Source organism: Drosophila santomea, chromosome 3R (genome assembly GCF_016746245.2).
Source record: "Drosophila santomea strain STO CAGO 1482 chromosome 3R, Prin_Dsan_1.1, whole genome shotgun sequence".
NCBI classification, from domain to species: Eukaryota; Metazoa; Arthropoda; class Insecta; order Diptera; family Drosophilidae; genus Drosophila; species Drosophila santomea.
In genome coordinates this window covers 15,799,327-15,818,745 of record NC_053019.2, presented here as the reverse complement: position 1 = coordinate 15,818,745, position 19,419 = coordinate 15,799,327, and the positions used below count along the sequence as shown (strand labels likewise).

The 19,419-nt window shown below is 49.1% G+C and overlaps 1 protein-coding gene across 7 annotated transcripts in view; it reads right to left on the bottom strand.

Annotated features, from left to right (window-relative positions):
• Positions 1-1,269: 1,269 nt before the first annotated feature.
• Positions 1,270-19,419, bottom strand: part of LOC120452674 (synaptotagmin-like protein 5) — a 54,008-nt gene continuing 35,858 nt past the window's right edge. For 2 of the 7 annotated variants that reach the window (XM_039637020.2, XM_039637018.1), the window contains exons 5-13: positions 19,094-19,329; positions 18,890-19,013; positions 8,925-16,238; positions 3,372-3,556; positions 3,100-3,294; positions 2,779-3,033; positions 2,391-2,665; positions 2,114-2,322; positions 1,270-2,055 (exon numbers count right to left, since the gene is read on the bottom strand). In XM_039637020.2, coding sequence (XP_039492954.1) covers positions 1,904-2,055; positions 2,114-2,322; positions 2,391-2,665; positions 2,779-3,033; positions 3,100-3,294; positions 3,372-3,556; positions 8,925-16,238; positions 18,890-19,013; positions 19,094-19,329 — 8,945 coding nt within the window. In that variant the 3' untranslated portion in view covers positions 1,270-1,903. Of the gene's footprint in view, positions 2,056-2,113; positions 2,323-2,390; positions 2,666-2,778; positions 3,034-3,099; positions 3,295-3,371; positions 3,557-3,993; positions 4,965-8,924; positions 16,239-18,889; positions 19,014-19,093; positions 19,330-19,419 lie in introns of those variants that run through there. The other 5 variants (XM_039637019.1, XM_039637021.1, XM_039637023.1 and 2 more) reach the window with 5 other exon arrangements.

The window sequence follows — 19,419 nt, the reverse complement described above, 5'->3', positions numbered from 1 at the left end:
TATAATCAACACTAGTTCAGAATAGTTCACGACACAGTAGTGCACGTACACAGTAAAAAGGTAAAAAGATCTCTCATAGTTCTCCAGCGACCTGAGACTTCGGAGTACGGAGGGTACTCGAGTATCCTATATACACGACTATATAGCACCATCTCAGTGAGTAAGTGGATAGGTCAGGATCGGGTGCCGATTGTTAAAACACAACCTGCACTCCTTCGGCGATCCTAGGGTAAGTGATATTCTTGATTTAGGTGGTAAGTACATATACGAGTATAGTAAGTAGTAGAAAAATATACATGTAGTAAACATTGAAACTTTGGAGACCTTAGAGGAAATAAACTATAGCTACGGGTGTGTGTGTGTGTGTGTGTGTATATGTATATTAGGTGTGGGTGAGATTGGGTTCCCAACAAAATTTATGGCTAGATTAGGGAGCCAACCAACAGCAAACGCTTTAATCTTAGATTATGAACTATTTGTGGGTAGAACAAATATCTGTGTGTATCTGTATATGGTGGTTTCCTACTTGCGCCTTTTCTATGCTACTAAATACCAATTACTTTTGCAATATTTGCTGCTTATTGTTTGACATTTACAATTCATGTTGATTTAGAGAAAGTATTCTATGACCACACTCAACTGCTCCATTTTCACATTGATTCATCAGCTTCGTTCGTGGCGAGCCATTCCACCAAAGTGTGTAAATGTATCATCAATGGATCATCACCGAATTTCAGGCGTGTGCATTACTTGTGTGTTTCGAAAACATCGAGTATAAAAGACAAGCGGTATTTAGGCAACGAGTGATTCAGCAATTTTCATTTATAAAAAACATCTTCTATAAATTTTTTGTCAAGTATCATTCAACGTTAAATATTACTTTGTATTATCGGTATTTACCACTTACACCAAAAGCATTCATAAGACTCGTTTTTTTGTATTCTTAAAAGTGATTTCTCTGAAACAATTCATCTTATAGAGCTGCCCTACGACCTTAGGGCTATTCATTTATGTATATGCCTATATAAAGTCCACAATAATCAGATTTGGAGGATGGTGAAATATTTGGCTGCTTTGGGAATTGATTGATTCATTGATTGCTATGGTGGGTCTCTACCTTTTGCAGGTAGTTTGTGGCATGAAGCTTAGCTGGATTTGCACAATGTTCACGATATGTATGATGTCACGATAGATATATGTATGCATACAGTTTAGAATGCAGCTCGCTTAAGGTCTACGAAACGCAAGAATGGAAACAAACCAAAAATGTTGAATTTACAAAAATGTTATTTGTATTTCTCGGGTATTATGGATAGTTATACATAGTAAGCTTATGCCTCGATTTAACTAGGTTTTAACTGTAGTGTTTATCTGTAGTTTTATCGTAGTTTAGCGCATATAGTATGCCAATTGCGATTGCCTCTCGTAGGGGAGAGGTGGAAAAAAAACACACACATACAAACTGTCTTAATATATAGACGGTCCAACCTTGAGACCTCATCGTTTCGCTTTATAGTTTTTAAACTTTTATCTCCATCGAATTGCTGAGAATTGCGCTTACAATTAGTGCCATAAACTTGATAAGGTTTTTTGCTTAGTTTCTCTCGCCTTGATTACTTTGTTTTTTGCTTTTCCGTATCTGCGGTACTTGCAGCGTCATCGCGTCATTTTCCGACGTATTCGAGTATTCAGAAATACAGTATTCCTCATTCCACACTCTTAACACTAAATTGTGAAGGTTGCAATCGTTTCTTTTCTTATACCGCTAGTAATGCTTCTCAGAGTCGACGTGATCGTTAATTGATAATTATCGCATAATTAATACAATACAATGCAATGCAGTATGCCATTGGCAATTCTAACTGCGATTTTGTGGTTTGTCCTGGTCCAAAACTATGCTGGCCTATGGCAAATTGGCTCGAATGCCATCCAAACTGGAACGCAGCACCAAGCTGCCCTCCACCCAGAAGTTCGGTCGATCCAACATGTTCTGCCACAGGGAGAGCTCCTTTCCGGTGGCATCCATCCATTCCACCTGCCGGCCATAGCTGCGACCTGTTTCAAATTAACCAGTTAATAGAATTTCAGCTGGGGATATGTAACTAGAACTTACCGGTTCCCAAGGAGAATCGAATGCCACCAACAAACTCATTGCTGGCCAGACGGTCGTGATCCCAGACGGTTAGCTCCAAGGCGCGTTCTGACAATTCCTCCAGGGACACGTCCTCGTAAACAAATGTGTAGTTCCAGCTGGGATGCAGGGTGCGTTTCACTACCGGCGTCTTTTGCTTGGAGCTCCTCGTCCGATCGGGCAACAAATAACTAGGGAATATAGTTATGTTAGTTATGCTAATTTATGCTAATAATCGAGAATTTGTTTTGGTAATTACCTTTTGCAGAAGGCGTCGCAGGTGCCGTTTGCCTTGATGGGACTCAGGTGCTTGGCCTCCTTGACCAGCACATGCAGCTGGCCGCCCTTTGAAGTGCGATCTGATTTGGAGGCCACCGACTTGATGCTGCCTCCAAACTTGCGCAAATTGGAGGAGCTGCCTGTAATAGACGAGCCGCGCGAGAAGAACGAGGATTTGATGTTCTCTGCGGGAATGTACTTCAGGCCCACTACTATGTCACCCCGGTAGGTGGCCACCTCGTCGAAGGGTTCGCTCTGAAACGATTCAGATGTAAGTCAAAGAACGTTCATCTTTATGTCTATTCGAATTCGTGTTATTCGAATTTATCTTCATGCAATAAATCAAGAAAATTGGCTTAAGTACTTACGCGTTCTTGGAGGAGGTACCACTGCGACTGGGGATTGTCGAAGAGGCGACCCTGCAAATTGACACTGACTTCGCCCAGGAAGTCATTACGCCCAAACATATCCGAGTGCCAGACGGTGAGCCACAATGTTCGTGACTCCAAGCTGGAAATGGGTGTGTGGAAGCGCATCGTCTCGTCGAAGATGGGATTCAGCGTGTGCTTCTTGACTTTGGTTTTGCGCTTGCCAGCCTTCGATTTGTCGGGCAGTAGATAAACCTGAATAGGATTAAAAACCAATAGCTAGTAAGATACATCGAGTGGGGAATTGGCAATATAACTTACCTTCACATAGGGATCACTGCGATTGCGTTTGGCATCAACGGCGGCCAAGTCCTTGCAACGCACCACGTGCACTTCCAAAGCACTCAGCTTGTAGTTGTACTGCATGGCGAACTCCACTTGACCCTTGACCACCACGGTGCCATAGCGACCTTCTCCGGCGCCCGAATAAACGCTGGCCATGGATTCCGATCGAACCTGGAATGTGGCAACAAAATGGTTTGGTTACTTAGTTTTCACTGTGTGGATTATTGGATTATTTGTGTTTCACTTACACCCAGCGAGCTGAGGCTGCTGCGGTTCTGATGCATGGCCACCAGGCGATCGATGTCCTCATCCGACTGAGTGGGCCACGTTTCGCTGGAGGCACGCGACTGGATGGGGCTGCCGGATCCATCTGCCTGCCGTTGTCCAATTACCGGCGATCGTGACAGTTCCTCGGCGGCCACTTTGGCTTCCTCTGCAACAAAAAAGAAAGAATTCATCAATTAGCACTCGAGTTTTCCACAATTAAGGCTAATGATCTATGTGAGCTGATGATAAACGATCAGTGTCGATAGATGGGAAATATTTCTTGGAATTTTCAGCTGCGTTAATAATCATTGTTTCTAAGGTCCCCCTGGCACTTTGTACATTTGAAATATTGTTCTGTAGAGCGTGTGGCAATTTAAGGTGCAATGAAGAAGGTTTTTTTATCTATTCACAACGAACAGTTTTATATAGATATAGTTCCATATAGATAAGGCCCATTACGTTATTCCATTCAAGCAAAGAATAAATCGTTTGGTTGGTGCAATACAAGAGGGTATCTGTGGGGAGAAGCAGCTGGAGGCGTCGGTGCAAGGAGCATGCAGTTGGTGGCAGGCAGACGAAGCCGAAGGAGCAGTTGCCGCCTACCTTGCACCGTCACCCGTTCCTGCTCATGATGATCCTCCCGCTCAGATTGCTCCTCCTCGTTTTCCACAAAGGTCACATGCAGTGGCGTGCGACGGTGCAGGATTAATGAAGCCCTGCCCCCAGGAGCAGCAGCAGCCACTTCCGCAGACGAGGCTGGCAAATCATCTTCCAGGGTCTCCAGGAACCTATCCGAGTTGGACCTCAAACTGTCGTCCCAGGTCCAAGCTCGTCGCTTAACTATGGGCGGAGATCGCAGCTGCGTGGGTAGTTGCTTCACTGGCTCCTGGGCAACAGGATTCGGTGTCTCTTCAACTAAACTCTCACTTTGGCCGTTGGCCGCCGCCGCCGCCGCCTCGCGTTGCTTCATCTCAACGATGTAGGAAGCCACCTTGGCATCGATGTCGTCATCTTCCTCCTCCGAATCGTAACCATATGCATTGGTTCGCCTGCGGCAGCAATTGCAGAAAAAGGGGCTTTTCTTTGGCTTTTCCCTTGAACTGCTCCAATAACCCTGATAGTTCCTTTGGCGTCGCCGCTTCTGCCACCAACATTGGCCAAAAAGCTGACGCCACTTGGACTTGCGTTGGAGTTTCTTGCCCCCATCCTCAGACCGCTTTTTTCTCATTCGATTTAAGGCTGCATATTGAATTTTCCCAGCCGAACTGGAGGGCAGTGAGGAGCCGGCTGGCTGGGACATCACTCTGCCATAGTTGTGCACTCGAGCCAGTGGAGCGGGCGCAGACGAAGTTGGCTGGGATTTCTTGGAGGAGGTGGTAGCGGTGGGGAGTGCATTATAGCTGGGGGCTTCTTTTGGCTTCGAGTTTGCCATTCGCCGCGGGCCAATTAAACGAGTCACTTGCTTCATTTTCTCGATTTCTCATTTCACAATTGCGCGTTTTGGTGGCAAGATTAATTGGTGACCGCTTTTTTTGGTGTCATCCGCAGCCGACTGCAAATGTTTTATATCACTTTGCCGATTCCGCCAGTTGACAGTTGTCATCTAATGGATTTCTCAATCCCCTACACTGCGCAATTCGAATGGTGGTTTTAACTGGATAAACACACAAATTATTTTGTATTACCATTCAATAATTAGTTTTTAGTATGTAAGTGTTACATACTCGTACTTGAATATTCGAAAGTTTTTGCCCTTCTAGCATTATTTATCATCGCAAACAATGTTTGTTCTATTTGCTATGATAGCGCTAGGTATTTAGCCTGATAAAATAATTTGCTATCTTTCGAATATTGCTGATAAGATTTTTAAAAATTTGTAGCTCTTTACAAAGGTTTTGTTTGGCAGAGTGAAAGTTGACTGGGAAACGTCGCGGGTAGTAAAATTGATAAAATCCCATTTAATGGAAAGTTTTTAAATTGCATTAGATATTTCACTTTTGACAGATATCAGTGGCCATAAAATCGAATTAGATATCAAGTGCTCTTCTGCTTTATTGGTGCTTATATTTCCGTGACGATAAGGTAACTCTCTTAATATCTGAGATATATTACAACGGAAAAGTGTAGGTAAAATAAATATTTTTAAGAAATGCGACATAGATTGCAGGCGCTTAGATAAGAAGCCTGACGACAAGCAATCTTTGGACATTCGGACACGTAATTGGAGCACTTGATCGCCGATTAAGAGGCGGTTATCTCAGATAGCTGCCACCGGGGTCGTAAAAGCATTTGCATGGCCCAATTTGGCCGTCAGCAGTCAATTTAATTATAGCGGCCCTGAACTTGCCACAGCCTTCAGGTGATGGCCAAAATGAAGGCGCGAAATCGAAGGGGAGCAACAGATTGCCAGACAATCGAGGCAGCAAACCTATAAAAGTGGGTCAGATTACACCCAGAGCATTGGAAATGGCCTAGTGAACCGAAATTGCACTTAACCAGCAAAGTATCCATTAAAACGGCTTAAAGGGTCGTCAAAATGTTGGCACTCTGCTTGGGAAATTTGAATTTCTTTTATGCAGTCACGATTTGTTGACAAATATCACCGAACCGTCAATGTTTGCATTTCGTTTTCGCTCTTTTATGGCACTTCTATAATTTCCGCAATATAAGCATAGCACACAGTAAACGTGAGCGGGAAGGCCAAGCCCCAAGCCCCAAACACCAAAACCCTAGACCCCACAAACCCAAAAAAGCAAACAAACAGCTAATAGCAAAAACCCAAAGCGAAAACCCGTCGAACCAAAAGTCAAAGTGAGCGAAACACTTCACTTTCACTGCCAGCAAGCGGATCGCTGGAGTTAAGATCGGAATTCGCGCGATCTTATAGAGCACATCGCTGGGCCGGAGCTCCAGTCCCGTTACGCGTTTCGAATCAACTGATCCGGAGACGGGACTCAGTGCCAGAACCCCACCAGAACTGAACATGGTCAGGGCGAGCGCCAAATCTAAGTTTTATTCAATTATTCAAATATTGAACTTTGAGGTCGCGAGGGGCGCCTAGCCAATGAAAATGCAATTAACAAGAGCGCACGATCATCAATCGCCAGCAGAGGGTTGATCTTGGAGGTTTGGTGAAGAGAAATCTTGAGCTGGCAATTATTTTAGTAGCATGTAGAAAGTTTCCAACAAATGTATCTTTTAATAATCGATAAGCTCGTGTAATTAAATAATTTGGAAAATTATTTCCAGCCTAGCCTTCAAATTGGAATGTTGGTAAGTATGTAAGAGGATTATCCCTGAAGAGTCTTGACCACTGAAACAGGTGCATAGTTATTAAGGCAGTTTTAAACTAAGTTCTTGTTTTCAGTTTTAGGTAAAGTTCATGTTCTGAAACTTGCAGATCTCCCCTCGTCAATCCATCGAGATTTTCAGCAAGAGAGCGACATTCCTCTCGCATTTCTGGCCATTCTGTCGCGGCTGCGGGGCAGAAAGGTTAATTTAATTAGGGGCCAAAGTGAACCGAGATCTGTGGTCGCTCTTTCGGCTGGTATCTTTTACAGGGTGATCTTCCGTCGGCAGTCCGATTCGCATGCGAAACTTCCGTCATGCGGCTGCGATAATTGCAAGTGGGTTCGATTTGCATAATTGTGGAAATCGTTGCACTGCAATATTATTGTTGCATGTAGTGGGGATTTGTGTTTGGTGCAAAACACTTAAACGGCTGCCGGATGGGCACGGACATCGTGGTCGGGTTGGCAAGTGGACGTGGACACGGAGCACGGACCACTTCCGCACTCCGGCGGTGCAGCGATGCAAGAAACTAGATGGGGAAAACGTACAATTTGCCAGCGAACCTCTTCTGGCGGCGATGTCACCTCTTTTGTGGGCTCAAAAACATTAATTGTTGTATGCAAAATGAATAAATGAAATAAATACTGGTACAGGAAATAAACAAGCAAAGCTCTTTATCAACGTCAAGAGCCTAAACAACGAATGGGTGTACAGAAGTTCAATACTGGTTAAGAGTCTCAAGGGGGTTACCTATTTAATTGTGTTTCGGCGAAGACAAACAAGTTGGATGAACTGGCAATAGACACTGTGTAAACACAGCTGCTTTAGAGATGACAACGTGAATGAAAACCTTGGAGGTCTTTCGAAATTAATAATGTAGTGAGTTATGGTATTGCTTCAAACAGTAACCATGTGCTTAACCAATGAAAGCTTTAATAAAATGTAATATTTATTTTCCACGGTTTATGTGGGGCTATGAATGCTTAATAGCTTATCTGCGGCTTAATGTGCCGTAACGCTGAATTATCAAAAGAAAATATAAAAGGCATTAGCCGAACTGAGTTTCCATACGATTTCTCTTTTAATGATTAATATGTTTTCCTCGATATTAAAATGCACAACTACGATTAAGTATGTGCTTGGGTTCTTGAAAAACAGTAAACGCATTGCCCATAGTTTTCGAAGTATTTCTGTGTGATGTATGTAGTTATATAGGTTACTCCCTTTTGATATATCTAACCATTTGTACTTTGGTGTTTGGGTCCACTAAGGAGTGCCTGGTTTATTCAAATCAACCCTTATCCCCCATCTCTAAGTGACACAGCAAAGTTCAAAGCCCGCCTGCACCCAGGTTTTCGAGTAGCGAGCTCCATTGCGAGTTCCATTGACCAAGCGGTATATAATTGCTGGCCACAAAAGCGAAAACAGCTTTTGGGCCAAATAATAGTTGGAGAACAGCAAAAAACTACAATCGACGCCCCCGCCAAGCGGAACAGAGCCACATCCACATCCACATCCACATCCATGAGCCGCTCTACACATCGAAAAGCAGTTCTACAAACATCTGGAGCCACATTAACACACTCTGACTACGCAACTGTGCGAAAATCGCTTTAGACGCTAACTGGAAACCGAGAAGCAGTTGGCTATGAGTGGGGCGCTTAATATGGATACAGTTAATTGACCTTGATTGAGTTTATTTCGGGTAAGGCAGCTGTCTGCAAGCCAAATGTCTACATCCCATTTGGTGTGTGTGTGTGTGTGTGTGTTGGTGTATCTGTGAGTGGGTTAGCTACATCAACATCATTATCATTATGGAAGGCCTGTGGGAGGAAGTGGCACATTCCCGAGATTCCTGCCACAGCCTAATCAGCATAAAATATTTCAGGCTGCGACTGCCTCAATTCCTTGCATAACATTGCTATTTTTAGATATAAGAAATCAAATGGCTGATTCAATACATTTTATTTTCCAGTGTAGACCTCGCCCTAAGGTTATCTGTCTCCCGCGCGTCTAAGGATCAGATTCCCCCGTAATTTTATGCCGGCAAATGCCCAACTCCCTCCACTTGGAGTGAGGAATTTTTCATTAGGAAGGAAGCAGTTTCATGCCCCGTTATTTGAGCCCTCCGGCTGAAGCCTGTGCGTGTCGCACTAGGAACGCACCACCACCCGCCACACTGAAGGTGTGGCCACCACCCCCGAGGTATGCAAATGGTAAACATTGGGCATTGAGCAACTCACCAGCTGACATGTTGAGACGTTTGCGCGCATCGCGTTTGGAGTAGAGGAACTGGAAGCCCGCGCCTAGTTTTTTGCCCGTGGAACCACTGCTGGCCCCCACACCAGCACCACCTGCACCACCACCACCAACGCCACCACTTAAGCCACCTCCAGCCCCACTGACGGCCGCTGCTCGTGCCGCCAATCCTGGCGAGCGGTATCTCGCACTCTTGGCACTGCCAGTGGCCGAAACGGTGGACAAGTTGGAGGGCGTGTGGTTGAGGGCGCTCTGGGACTTTGTCTTGGGTGTGCTGGTTATGGGCGCACCCACACCGGTGGTGGGTAAGCGGGGTAGTGAGTTCGTGCTGGCCACCACCTGGTTGGGATTCAAGCTGCGCGGCAATGTGGACCTGGCGCCGCCAAACTGATGCGAGGCTGCCTCATCGCTGGAGTCCGTCTCGTAAATGGCATCCGGTACACTGGAACGCCGCACATCCTTTGTAGAATCACCGCCAATCGAAGATCCCGCGGAGGAGAGCCACGGCTTGGCCGGCGAGGACTCCAACTGATGGTGATGGGCATCGCCGCCACCAATGCTGCCGCAGGATCGAACGCGGTCCAATTGCTCGCGGCTCAGGCTCTGCTGGTGCTGGCTGAAGAGAAGGTCGCCTGCCGATCGGCGCTTTGCCACAGCCAAAGCGGACGCAGACGACGAGTTATCCCTGTCCAGTTGGCTCAGCTGGCTGAGCCTCGTTCTGCTGTCGCCATTAGCCAGTAATGCCGACTCAAAACTGCCGCGCCACGAGAATCGCTCGTAGTCGCTGGCCACGCCGCACTCCTCCCCAGCGTTGTCCGAGTGCCCGGGTCCACCAGATCCGCCAGATCCGCCCGCTCCCACTCCGCCGGCTGGGTAATGCACCGTGGCCTGGTGGTGGAGGTGATGCGAGTGCGGCGTGGTGCCGTCCAGCAGAAGATCATGGGATCTGCTGCGCAACTTTAGCTGCTTAATGGGCATGGCTCTCAGTTGCTCCTCCACCTCATCTTCCTCATCCTCCGTCGTGGTGGCCGAGATCTTGGCCTGCAGTCTTCGATGGTGCCGCTGTCCTTGCGGCGATGGAGTGGGCGTTTCATTGCCACTGCTCACTTCGTGCATCAGAGCCACCAATCTGGTACCAATATGCTGCATCACCTTGGCGAACAGTTGCGGGGATCTTTCCGTGGACGGCTCTGTTTCCTCCAGCGCTTTGGTGGCTTCTGCTTCTGGCTCTCCACCCGCCGCCACCTTGCTAAAGGAAGCCACCAATTTCTGGTACACCAGTGCCTCCATGGGCACACTTTGGCTCTCGTCCAGCAGTCCACCATCGCCACGATCGCCCTCCTCGTCAATCTCAAACTTGTTGATGATCTGCTGGCAGCTGGCGGAGATCTGGGCCTTCAGTTGGCCCTTCCGTTCACCGCCCTCCAGATCGGAGCTCGTGTAGTCCGAGGAATCGTAGGAATCAGACCATGTGTCCTCGCTGCTCAGGTACTCCACTATTTCGCGCACCTGCTCATCATTGATGCCCGGCACGGTCTTCATCAGTCGGGTCAGCTCGTTCTCGAAGTAGGCCAACTGTGCTGGCCGGGATTTGGCCAATATGCGCTGGGAACTGGGGGTGGTGCTGGCATTTGTGGTGCTCGGCCCTTGATTGGGCGTGGTGGGCTTGCTCTGCTGTGCATTCGCGGTGGCCACAATAAGGTTCTTGAAGAACTGCCGCATCTTGCTCATCATCAGGTTGGTCTCCTCGTCGGAGCTCCAGTTGTTGAAGCTATCTTTTCGCACCAGATTGGGCAGGGCAAGATTTTTCAGTTGGCTGGAAAGTGTGCTCGCTACCGCAGCCGCAGCTGCCGAAGTGCTGGGCTGATCCATCTTGGCCAGACTAATCTGACTGTGAACCGGTTCCCGATCTTCACTGATCTGCTCCAGTGCTGGCGTTGGGCTCTTGGGTGGCTCACAATCTGGCGCCGCCTTCAGGAGATCATCGTTGCTGCCCACAAAACCACTGTCCCGGCTGTGGTGGTGCTGCTGCTGTTGCTTCTTCGCCTGCGACTGCATCTGCACCTGACCACTGCTGCCCGGCGTGGGTGTCCGGCACTCGGAAGGCTCCAGATCGTGTAGCTTCTTTTCGTCCAGAGAGTCGTGACGCTTGCGTAGTTGCTTCTTGCGTTTAATGGTGTCCGAGGAGGAACCATCGGAAGCTCCGGCATTGGCCAGATGAATCACAGTGTCGTCGCAGCCCGCCTCCGACTCCGAGGTGTCCTCTACAGTGGCTGCAGCTGCTCCTCCCGCAATAACCGTAACTGTGGCATCCAGGGTGTCTGATTCTGGCAGGAGCAAATTATCCAGCGATGAGTTGTGACTCCTTGGTGTTCCCCTGGCTCTAACCAGTCGCTTTCTCCGCTGACTGGGACTCGGCTGCCCTTCACTGTCGCTACCCACACTACCACCACTTTCATCGCTCTCCGCCTGCTTTTCTGCACCACTGAATCCCATGAAGCCGGAGAGGAAGTACTTTTCCAGGCGGGAAGAGGCCAGATCGGAAGCTCCACTTGTATCCAGCAGCTGATCCTCATGCGGCAGGGAGTCAAGACTCTCGGAGCACTCGGAACTCACCTCGGATGCAGTGTCATCGCCGCGCGTATCAATGGAACTCATTACTCGACCATCTCCCAGGCCAAAGAAGAAGTACTTCTCCAGCTCAGAGGCACTTAGTCGGTGGTGGTGCTGCAGGGTGCGCTGCCTCCTCCGTTCGGCTATATCCTCATCCTCCAGCTCGGCGTCTTCGTTGTCCGCCCGCATGGAGGCCACCTCGCTCTCCTCGCAACTCTCCTCGACGATCGTGTGCAGGGTGAAGTCGATGGCGGACCTATTGTATCCCCTCAGCTCCTCCTCTCGATCCATATAGCCATGTCGCCGGGCTCCCTCACCTTCTCCCTCCGCATCCTCGGAGTCTGTGGCCGTGGGTGTGGTGGTGGCGTTGCTCAGATCCTCGTCCTCATCCTCGCCTCGCTGACTCAGTTCCTCCACCCAGGAGTCGTCATCAGCCAAACCGTCCTCCACGCTGAGTTCCGGCACAGCGGGCGGCTCGTTTAGCGAGTCCACACTGTACGCTTCGCGATCGCTGCTCACGAGTTCCGTTGGCTCCATGGCGCGAAATGAGTCACCCGCAAAGTTCTGGCCAAAAGAGTGGCTGTTGTTGCTGCTGTTCGGGCCTTTGTTGCTGCTGTGGCTAAATTTGCTGCTGTTGTTGCTGCTGTTGTTTGCCATTTCGTAATCGCCAGCTGCACTTTCATTGTCTTTGGTGATCATGACCAAACTGCGATACTTGGCTGAAAGTGAATTTTTGGGCGAAGCCAGTTCCCTGGCCGATGTTGCAGGTGTGTCAGTTGTCGCTGCTGCTGCTGCTGCTGCAGCTGTTGCTGCTGCTGTTGCTGTTGCTGCACTTGGAGTGTTTTGCTGATGACTACCGAATATTTTGTCGAAGTCACACTTGTTTTCACCACTCACATTTGAATTCACACTCACTACGTCACTAATTCCGCGGCCGACAACAACACTCGAGCCGCTATTTCTCGTATTTTGTGCTGCGAAAGCGTCATTATTATTATGGCCAAGTTCGCTGTCGTTGTTGTTAGTGTTTTCGTTATTGCTATTATCGTTGCTGTTGCTTTTGTTGTTGTTATTGCCGCCGAGGAGCGGAGCACGTGAAGCGACCGCAACGTTTAACATTTCATGTTCGACTGGCGACTCCGCTGACTCCCAATTCGCTCCACGGCGATATCGCTGCTCGCGGCGAGCGGATGAGACAGGTAGGCGAGCGCTCTCTTCTACCTGCTGATGGAGCGGCTGCTCCTCAGGTGCCAACAAACTCGCTGAAGTTGCCGAAGTTACCGACGTTACCGAGAGTGAATCCAGCGAGTAGTCACTGTTGTCGTTTATTTTGCATGCTTGGCTGCATGTGACGACCCTCTCCTCGGTTTGCTCAGCTGTTCGGCCATTCCGCTCATCCAGCACTTTGCCATCAGCTCTGTTTGCCACTACCTCTGTCTCTGTCTCTGTCTCTCTCTCTACCTTTGCCTCTCTCTCTTCTACCTGGCGTAAGCAGGTGAGACCCAGCGGACCAGCGTCATTAGAATTTAGCACGGTCGAGGGGATTTTCCGAGAAGCAGGGCTGTTGCATTCGTCGGGTTTCCCGGCGGCACTACCTGGCTGCGTTGTGCAGTGGGTGGCAGCCACATTAGTGCCCGTACCAGTGCCCGTACCCATGGTGGACAGCTGCAGATCCTCATTGATTTCGGCCACTCCCTGGCGCAAGCGCTGCAGCTTCAATTCTAGCTGGGAGTTCTGCTTGTGCAGCGCCAGCAATCGATTGACATCGTTGGAGATGCTGTGCAGCTCGTCGCAGGCGGCGAGGGCATCGCTGGCGTCTATCGCCTGCGCTTGGCGGCGCTCTGATTGCTCTCCATCGAACTCGACGTCTGGCAGCGATCGCATGTGGTGCAGCACCACGCCGGCGGCGGCGTCGTCCGTCTGCCCGCCCACCACTACAATGCAGTTGGCCAGCTCATCGCTTGAGTTGGCAACACGGCGTTCACTTTCATCATCATCATCATCATCAACATCATTGTTAATGTTGTCTTCGTCACTTGATTGGCAATCACGTGCAGCTGGCGGCGCCTCCTCCGCTTTCTTGGGTTCCTCCTCTAGCGGTTTCACATAGTTGAGCACAATGCCACAGTCCGTGCGCTCGGTGTCTGTATCATTGTCGGAGGAATCATCCAAATTGGCGTCCGATGAAGACAGAGAATCCCCCTCGGTGGAGGAACTACGTCTCACCCAGCCACCGGGCTGGCGATTCACCACGAACACCTTGTTGAACCTCCTCCTCTTGGGCCTGCGATCGCGCACAGTTCCCGTATCATCGGAGTCACAGGATTCCGAGCTGGAGCTGGAGTTTGAGCTGCTGCTGGAGCTGGACTCGCTGGTGGTGCTGTGGTGGCGTTGCTCCACTGCATCCACCGCATCCTCCGCCCCAAGTTGCTGCTCCTCCATCATTCCCGCCACATTGTAGCTTCTTTGCGTGGTCCTACGAGGCTTTTGCTCCGCCTTCTCCTTCTCCGTCACCTCCCGATCCTCTCTCTCCTGTTCCCCATCCTGACTGCTGTTGCTGCTGGCCTCGTCGGGACTACTGGCCGCATAGCTCTCGCTCAGCAGATGGGCTGCTGTCGATGGTGATGCCTCGTCGGACATCTTGATGTGGTTCTCTATAAGTCGATTGGAGGACAAATTCTTGGCAGTCTGATCTATCTGCTCTGGGTGCTGCTGGGCTCTGGGTTTGGGCTTCGGAATGGGAATGAGAATGGGAATGGAACTGGCACTTTCAGCCACATTTCCAACAGCATTTTCGACTGCAAGTCCGCCGAAACGAGTTATTATCGCAGGAGCCGCAGCTCTAGTTGCTGTTTGTATTTGTGCTGTTGTTGTTGCTGTTGCTGCTGGTGCTGCTGCTGCGGCTGGTACTTGATTTTTATGTATATTCGTTTCGTCTGCTGCTTCCACTTCTTCGTGGCTGTGTTTACTGGCCAGGTAGGTTTGTGTTGTTGCCGCTGCTGGCTGGGTTTCGCATAGATTTCGGCTCTGGTATTTGCTGGCCACTCTCGGCAGAGCGGCTCCCTTTGTGGATGTCGCTGTTATTATTGTTGCTGCCGCAGCTTTTGTTGATATTGCTGCTGCTGCTGTCGCGGCACTCTTATCTACAACACTGGCAACATGTGCCTGAACGCACTGAGACACTGGCACTAGCACTGGCACTGTGCCGGTTTTATCATAAACATTACACAATCTGCCCGTTGTGGGCGTTGCGTTGTTGCTGTTGTTGCTGTTGTTGCTGTTGTTGCTGTTGTTGCTGTTGTTGCTGTTGCTCTTGTTGTTGTCGTTGTCGTCGCTCTCGCTGTTGCTGCTGCCGCGACGCGCGTTGCTCGTTTCTGGTTGCTCACCCGTCGGCGAACGCGAAGCTACTAAACTTGTTGGCTTTGGCTTGAAAGCACTGTTGGCCATTTGTTGATGTTGCTCTTGGTATGGTTGCTGCTGCTGGTGCTGCTGCTGCTTCGAGTTGGCAGCTCGCATTGGACTGGCCAGCGTTTCCAGGCTCCTACCCGCCGTTCCATAGCCCGAGGTGCTCGACGAGGACGAGGAGGATATGGTGGAGCAGAGGGACTGCGTCATCAGTGATCCCAGCGAGGCGCTCAGCTCCGGTGCCGAGGACTTGAAGCCACCCAGTCCGCGCAAGCGTTGCGGCATCGGCGGCGGAGTGGTGGGCAGTTGTTGGTAGCTCTTGCTGGTCACCGGCGGCGTTGCATCGAACATGTTGCCACTGGCCGCCGCAAACTGCTGTGAGTAGGCGGCAACTATGGCGGCAAATTGTTGTTGATGACCGGCCGCCTTCCAAAGCTGCTGCAGACTGGCGGCCAGCTGCTCGTCCTGTTCCAGGAGTGGATTGGGCGACACCTCTGGCCAGTTGGGATAGGCGGCCATGGGCACTGGTATGGGCACCGGCACGGGAATGGGCACATACTGCGGTTGCGGCTGCTGCTGCTGCTGCTGGCCGGGATTGCAATTGCATCGGTTGTGGCTGTGGTGGTGGTGATTTTTCAGGAATCGCGTCTTAATCCGGGTCTTCATGCTGAGCGGATGCGGGGGTGGTGGCACCGGTGGTGGTGTTTGATCGGAGCTGGTCTGCGAACTGCTTTCGGTGTTCAGCACAAACTCCTCGTCGGTGCCGGTGTCACTCTCTCTGATCCTGGGACAATAGCTGCTCCTGGGCTGCTGGGGTCGTCTTTGCACCTGGGGAGAATCGCTATCGCTCGACTGACGCCTCACACGCGGCGGCGGAGTGGGCGTGGCTCTGGCCGTGGTATAGGCAATCATGGTAGTTGTCGTGGTGGTGGTCGTGGAGATCATGGAGGGCTCAAAGTAATCCCAATCGCAATCCTCCACATTGCTCACAATGCTGTGACAGTGGTGCGTGGAGCAGGACGAGTCCGTGTCATCCTCATCCCCGTCCTCCTCCTCTTCTTCCTCCTCCTCGCCGTGACAGGACGATGATGAATCCGAGTTGAGAAAGACGAGCTTGAACTCGTCCGCTTCAACGCTATATTGCGACTGCTGCTGCTGGCGTCCGTGTTGAGTGGAACACCTGAAGTCTAGCTCCGATGACGACGAGGTTTCCATGGCATCGCCCCCACCTCCAAGTCCACCGATATCAACGGAAGCCACGGACAGCTGCTGCCCCGTGCCTGTGGAGTATCAGGGATGAAGTTTCGGGCACATGAGTTCGGAGACAACCACATTGTCGTTGACCAACACCACGAAGCGGTACGCAAATACTGGTTATTAGCACCACACAAACACACACAGGTGAAATACTGGTTAGCCGGAGGGTGAGTTTTTCCACACCAACGTTAGAGGTTGCAGATGGGTTAGGCACACGGACGGAGGCGGTGGTTGAACAGAAACTTACGGCTAGCATGGGTTAAGCTTGGATGGTTACACCGAAATACCACAGATATTAATAGATACCAAGGATTACAAAGGAGTGTTAGTCATTATATCGAACCCTATTTAAGGATTTCTAGTTAGGCAATGTAATGGGGTATGAACAAATTTGTTAGGTGTAAAGTCCACACCTTGTTAAAAAAGTATCTAAAGTATATAAACAATATATTTGATAGCCCGGTACCAGGTTGGATAACTTCCCCATAAATATGCACTGTTTATAATTGAGCAATCGTATGTTTAGTAAGTGAAAACTTTAAACAAATGCTGAACATAATGATGAATGATCGTAATGACTAACCAGTACTTATAAATTACTACTTAATAGATTATATATTTCTTTGATTTACACAATACTTTTGCAAAAGTTTGATCCAAAGTAAACCATCTGCACAGTATATAGTATATAAATGCACCAAGACCAAACAACCCGCTTTCCATCAAGTACAGAACTCGGGAACATTTTTGGCGCTGCTCAGCTTGATAACCCATGACCTCGAGTAAGTGAACTTCATCCTGACTAAAATTAAACATACCGAAAATCATTTCCCCTGCTGTTCGAGGAAGCAGTTCATCCTGTCAGGAAGCAGTTCAAAGACTCTTGATTGATTATGGTTGTTTGCCACAAGCTTTTCTGGCCAAGACAAGGACTAGCGAAAATTTGCCAAAAAGCTTTTAAAGTTGCCAACATCGCTTCCGTCCTTCAACCCCCTCTGCTTGGATGGATGGTTGCCCAAACAAAAACTGCAACAGCGGATGCACACAGCGCCAATCCCTCGTAGCCACAAAGTAAACATTTGATCGTTGCCCACCCTGCTGCATGAGGCACATTTTTTATCCGCTCAATACACTGCGAGAAAGTTCTAGAAACTTAGTTCTATAAACTCTTGCAACTATTGATAACACATGCAGCATGTGATTCAGTTGTATATCTCTTCAATTTTGTGTAAATCAATTTTAAAGACTATCTCAAAATAATCGAGTGTAGAACTATATTGTTCTGGGTGCCTAAACGCAAACTGCGCACCGTTTTAGTCATTCACAGAGCAAAACCCACACGGGAGCACAAAAGGTGCAGGAGATAAGACTAATGCCACAGTTGTGCCGCTCCACGTGGTCGGTCCGAAAATCCTGCGGGTGCCGGCGGGGTTTTGGTGTGTACGTGGGCACCGAGAGCGCAAGGACTCGGAATCTGGAATCTGGAATCCTTCGAGGCGACAGTCGACCACATCTCGAATTCGCACATAGACACACGCTGCGTTGGTGGTCCACAAAAAGCGAACACCCACAAATCGCCAAATTGAAACATAACAAAAGGCGGCAAAGGCGTTTGGATGCGCCGCTTTCCGCGCGGAAAATCCCCATGAAAACTCTGAAAGTGCGTTGGAAAATCGATTTATGAGTTGCCAAAAAATTATCCCGCCTGCCCACGGCAAGGTTTTTGTATTTGGTTTCGGTCCCGTGCCACAAAATCTTTTGAACCCCGCCAACTTTGCTCTTAAATTTGGTTGTTCGGTCGTTTGTGGTCATGCCTTGCCAATAGCTTCAGGGAAAATTTAATTCAAATGGTGAATGGAAAGTCTGCCTTGAAGCAGGCGAAAATTGATGGAATACTTTTAGGAACTCAAAAGAGAAGTAAGCGAGCAAGGGTGTTGCACTCTTTTTGGAACCGCTTCTTAAAAAATTGATGAGAAGGGAGGTTTTCTTAAGGAAACTGACCCTGCCCTATTTTACAGGTAGTTTCCGAGTATATTGATTCTCTGAAACCCGTAACTATCGAAGCTAAGATTTTACTTAGTTTAATATAAAGTATGTGTTTTTAATTTAAATACTTAATACCATTAGTGCAGAAAGTTTTCTATCATTAAAATGATTAGGATAATTTTGTTAGTTAAGTCCTCCTTCATGAAAGTGAATAAAGTACAGGGCAACTTCTGGTTAATCACTTATTTTTTGACATTGCCAAGCCAAGAAGCGCCCACCTTTATTCCCAGAAGGGGAGCTTAATTATTTCAGCCAAATTAGACTGAAGGCGAAGCCCTTCACAAGGAGTTTGTTAGTCACCCAGGCTACCCATCACCATCACCCTTCATCAGCATCAACATCAGCATCAAAAGTAGCATCAGTGCGGACATTAGTATTACCATCACCAAGTTAATTACGCTCCCAAACATACATTTACTATAGCTACACAAAGACAACTACGGGGTGCACACTGAGATAAAGTCTTGGAAGTGGAAGTTCACACTTTAATGTACCCTTCCTTAGGAACATAGATTGCATTGCATAGATTGCATTAAATGGCTGAAATTTCCCTCGTGATGATGGATTTTACTTTCCCTTGGACTTTTCTCTCAGTGTGCCGAGTGTAGGGACAGCTATTATCACTAACCTTCTTCGGCGGCCTTCTCCTTCTCCTTGCGACGTTGCAGCACGACCTTCTTGAAGACAACCGCCGCGGCCTCCACTGCATTCTGCAGCTCCTGTTCGCCCAAAGTGCTGGTGTGGGTGGCATCCTAATGAGAAATGGGGAAGGAGGATGAAAAGGTTTCCCAGTTAAGCCTATTGGTCTCTGGGCGCTTTATGGGCTACTCACCGCCGAGCTGCCTGGATCGCCGTCCTCCTTGTTGGCCGAGGACTCGAGGGACTTGCCATTGACCGGCTGCTCCGCTCCGGATCCTTGGCCGGATTCCCCTGGGGGCTTCGCATCCTCCTGCCCTGTGGATGCTACTGAGGCGACAGGAATTTCTGTTTTTTTCAGGCGCATGGCTAAATCAGAGTTTCTATGCATAAGCTGTTGATGGAAGGAGTAAATGTGCTGGGGCGTGCTACCTGTGGGGGCGGTTAACAGGAGGGGGTGCAAAGCGTTCATCAATCGGGTGCCGAAACAAGCGCAGCTACTCAAGGTTCTACCAGGGACCG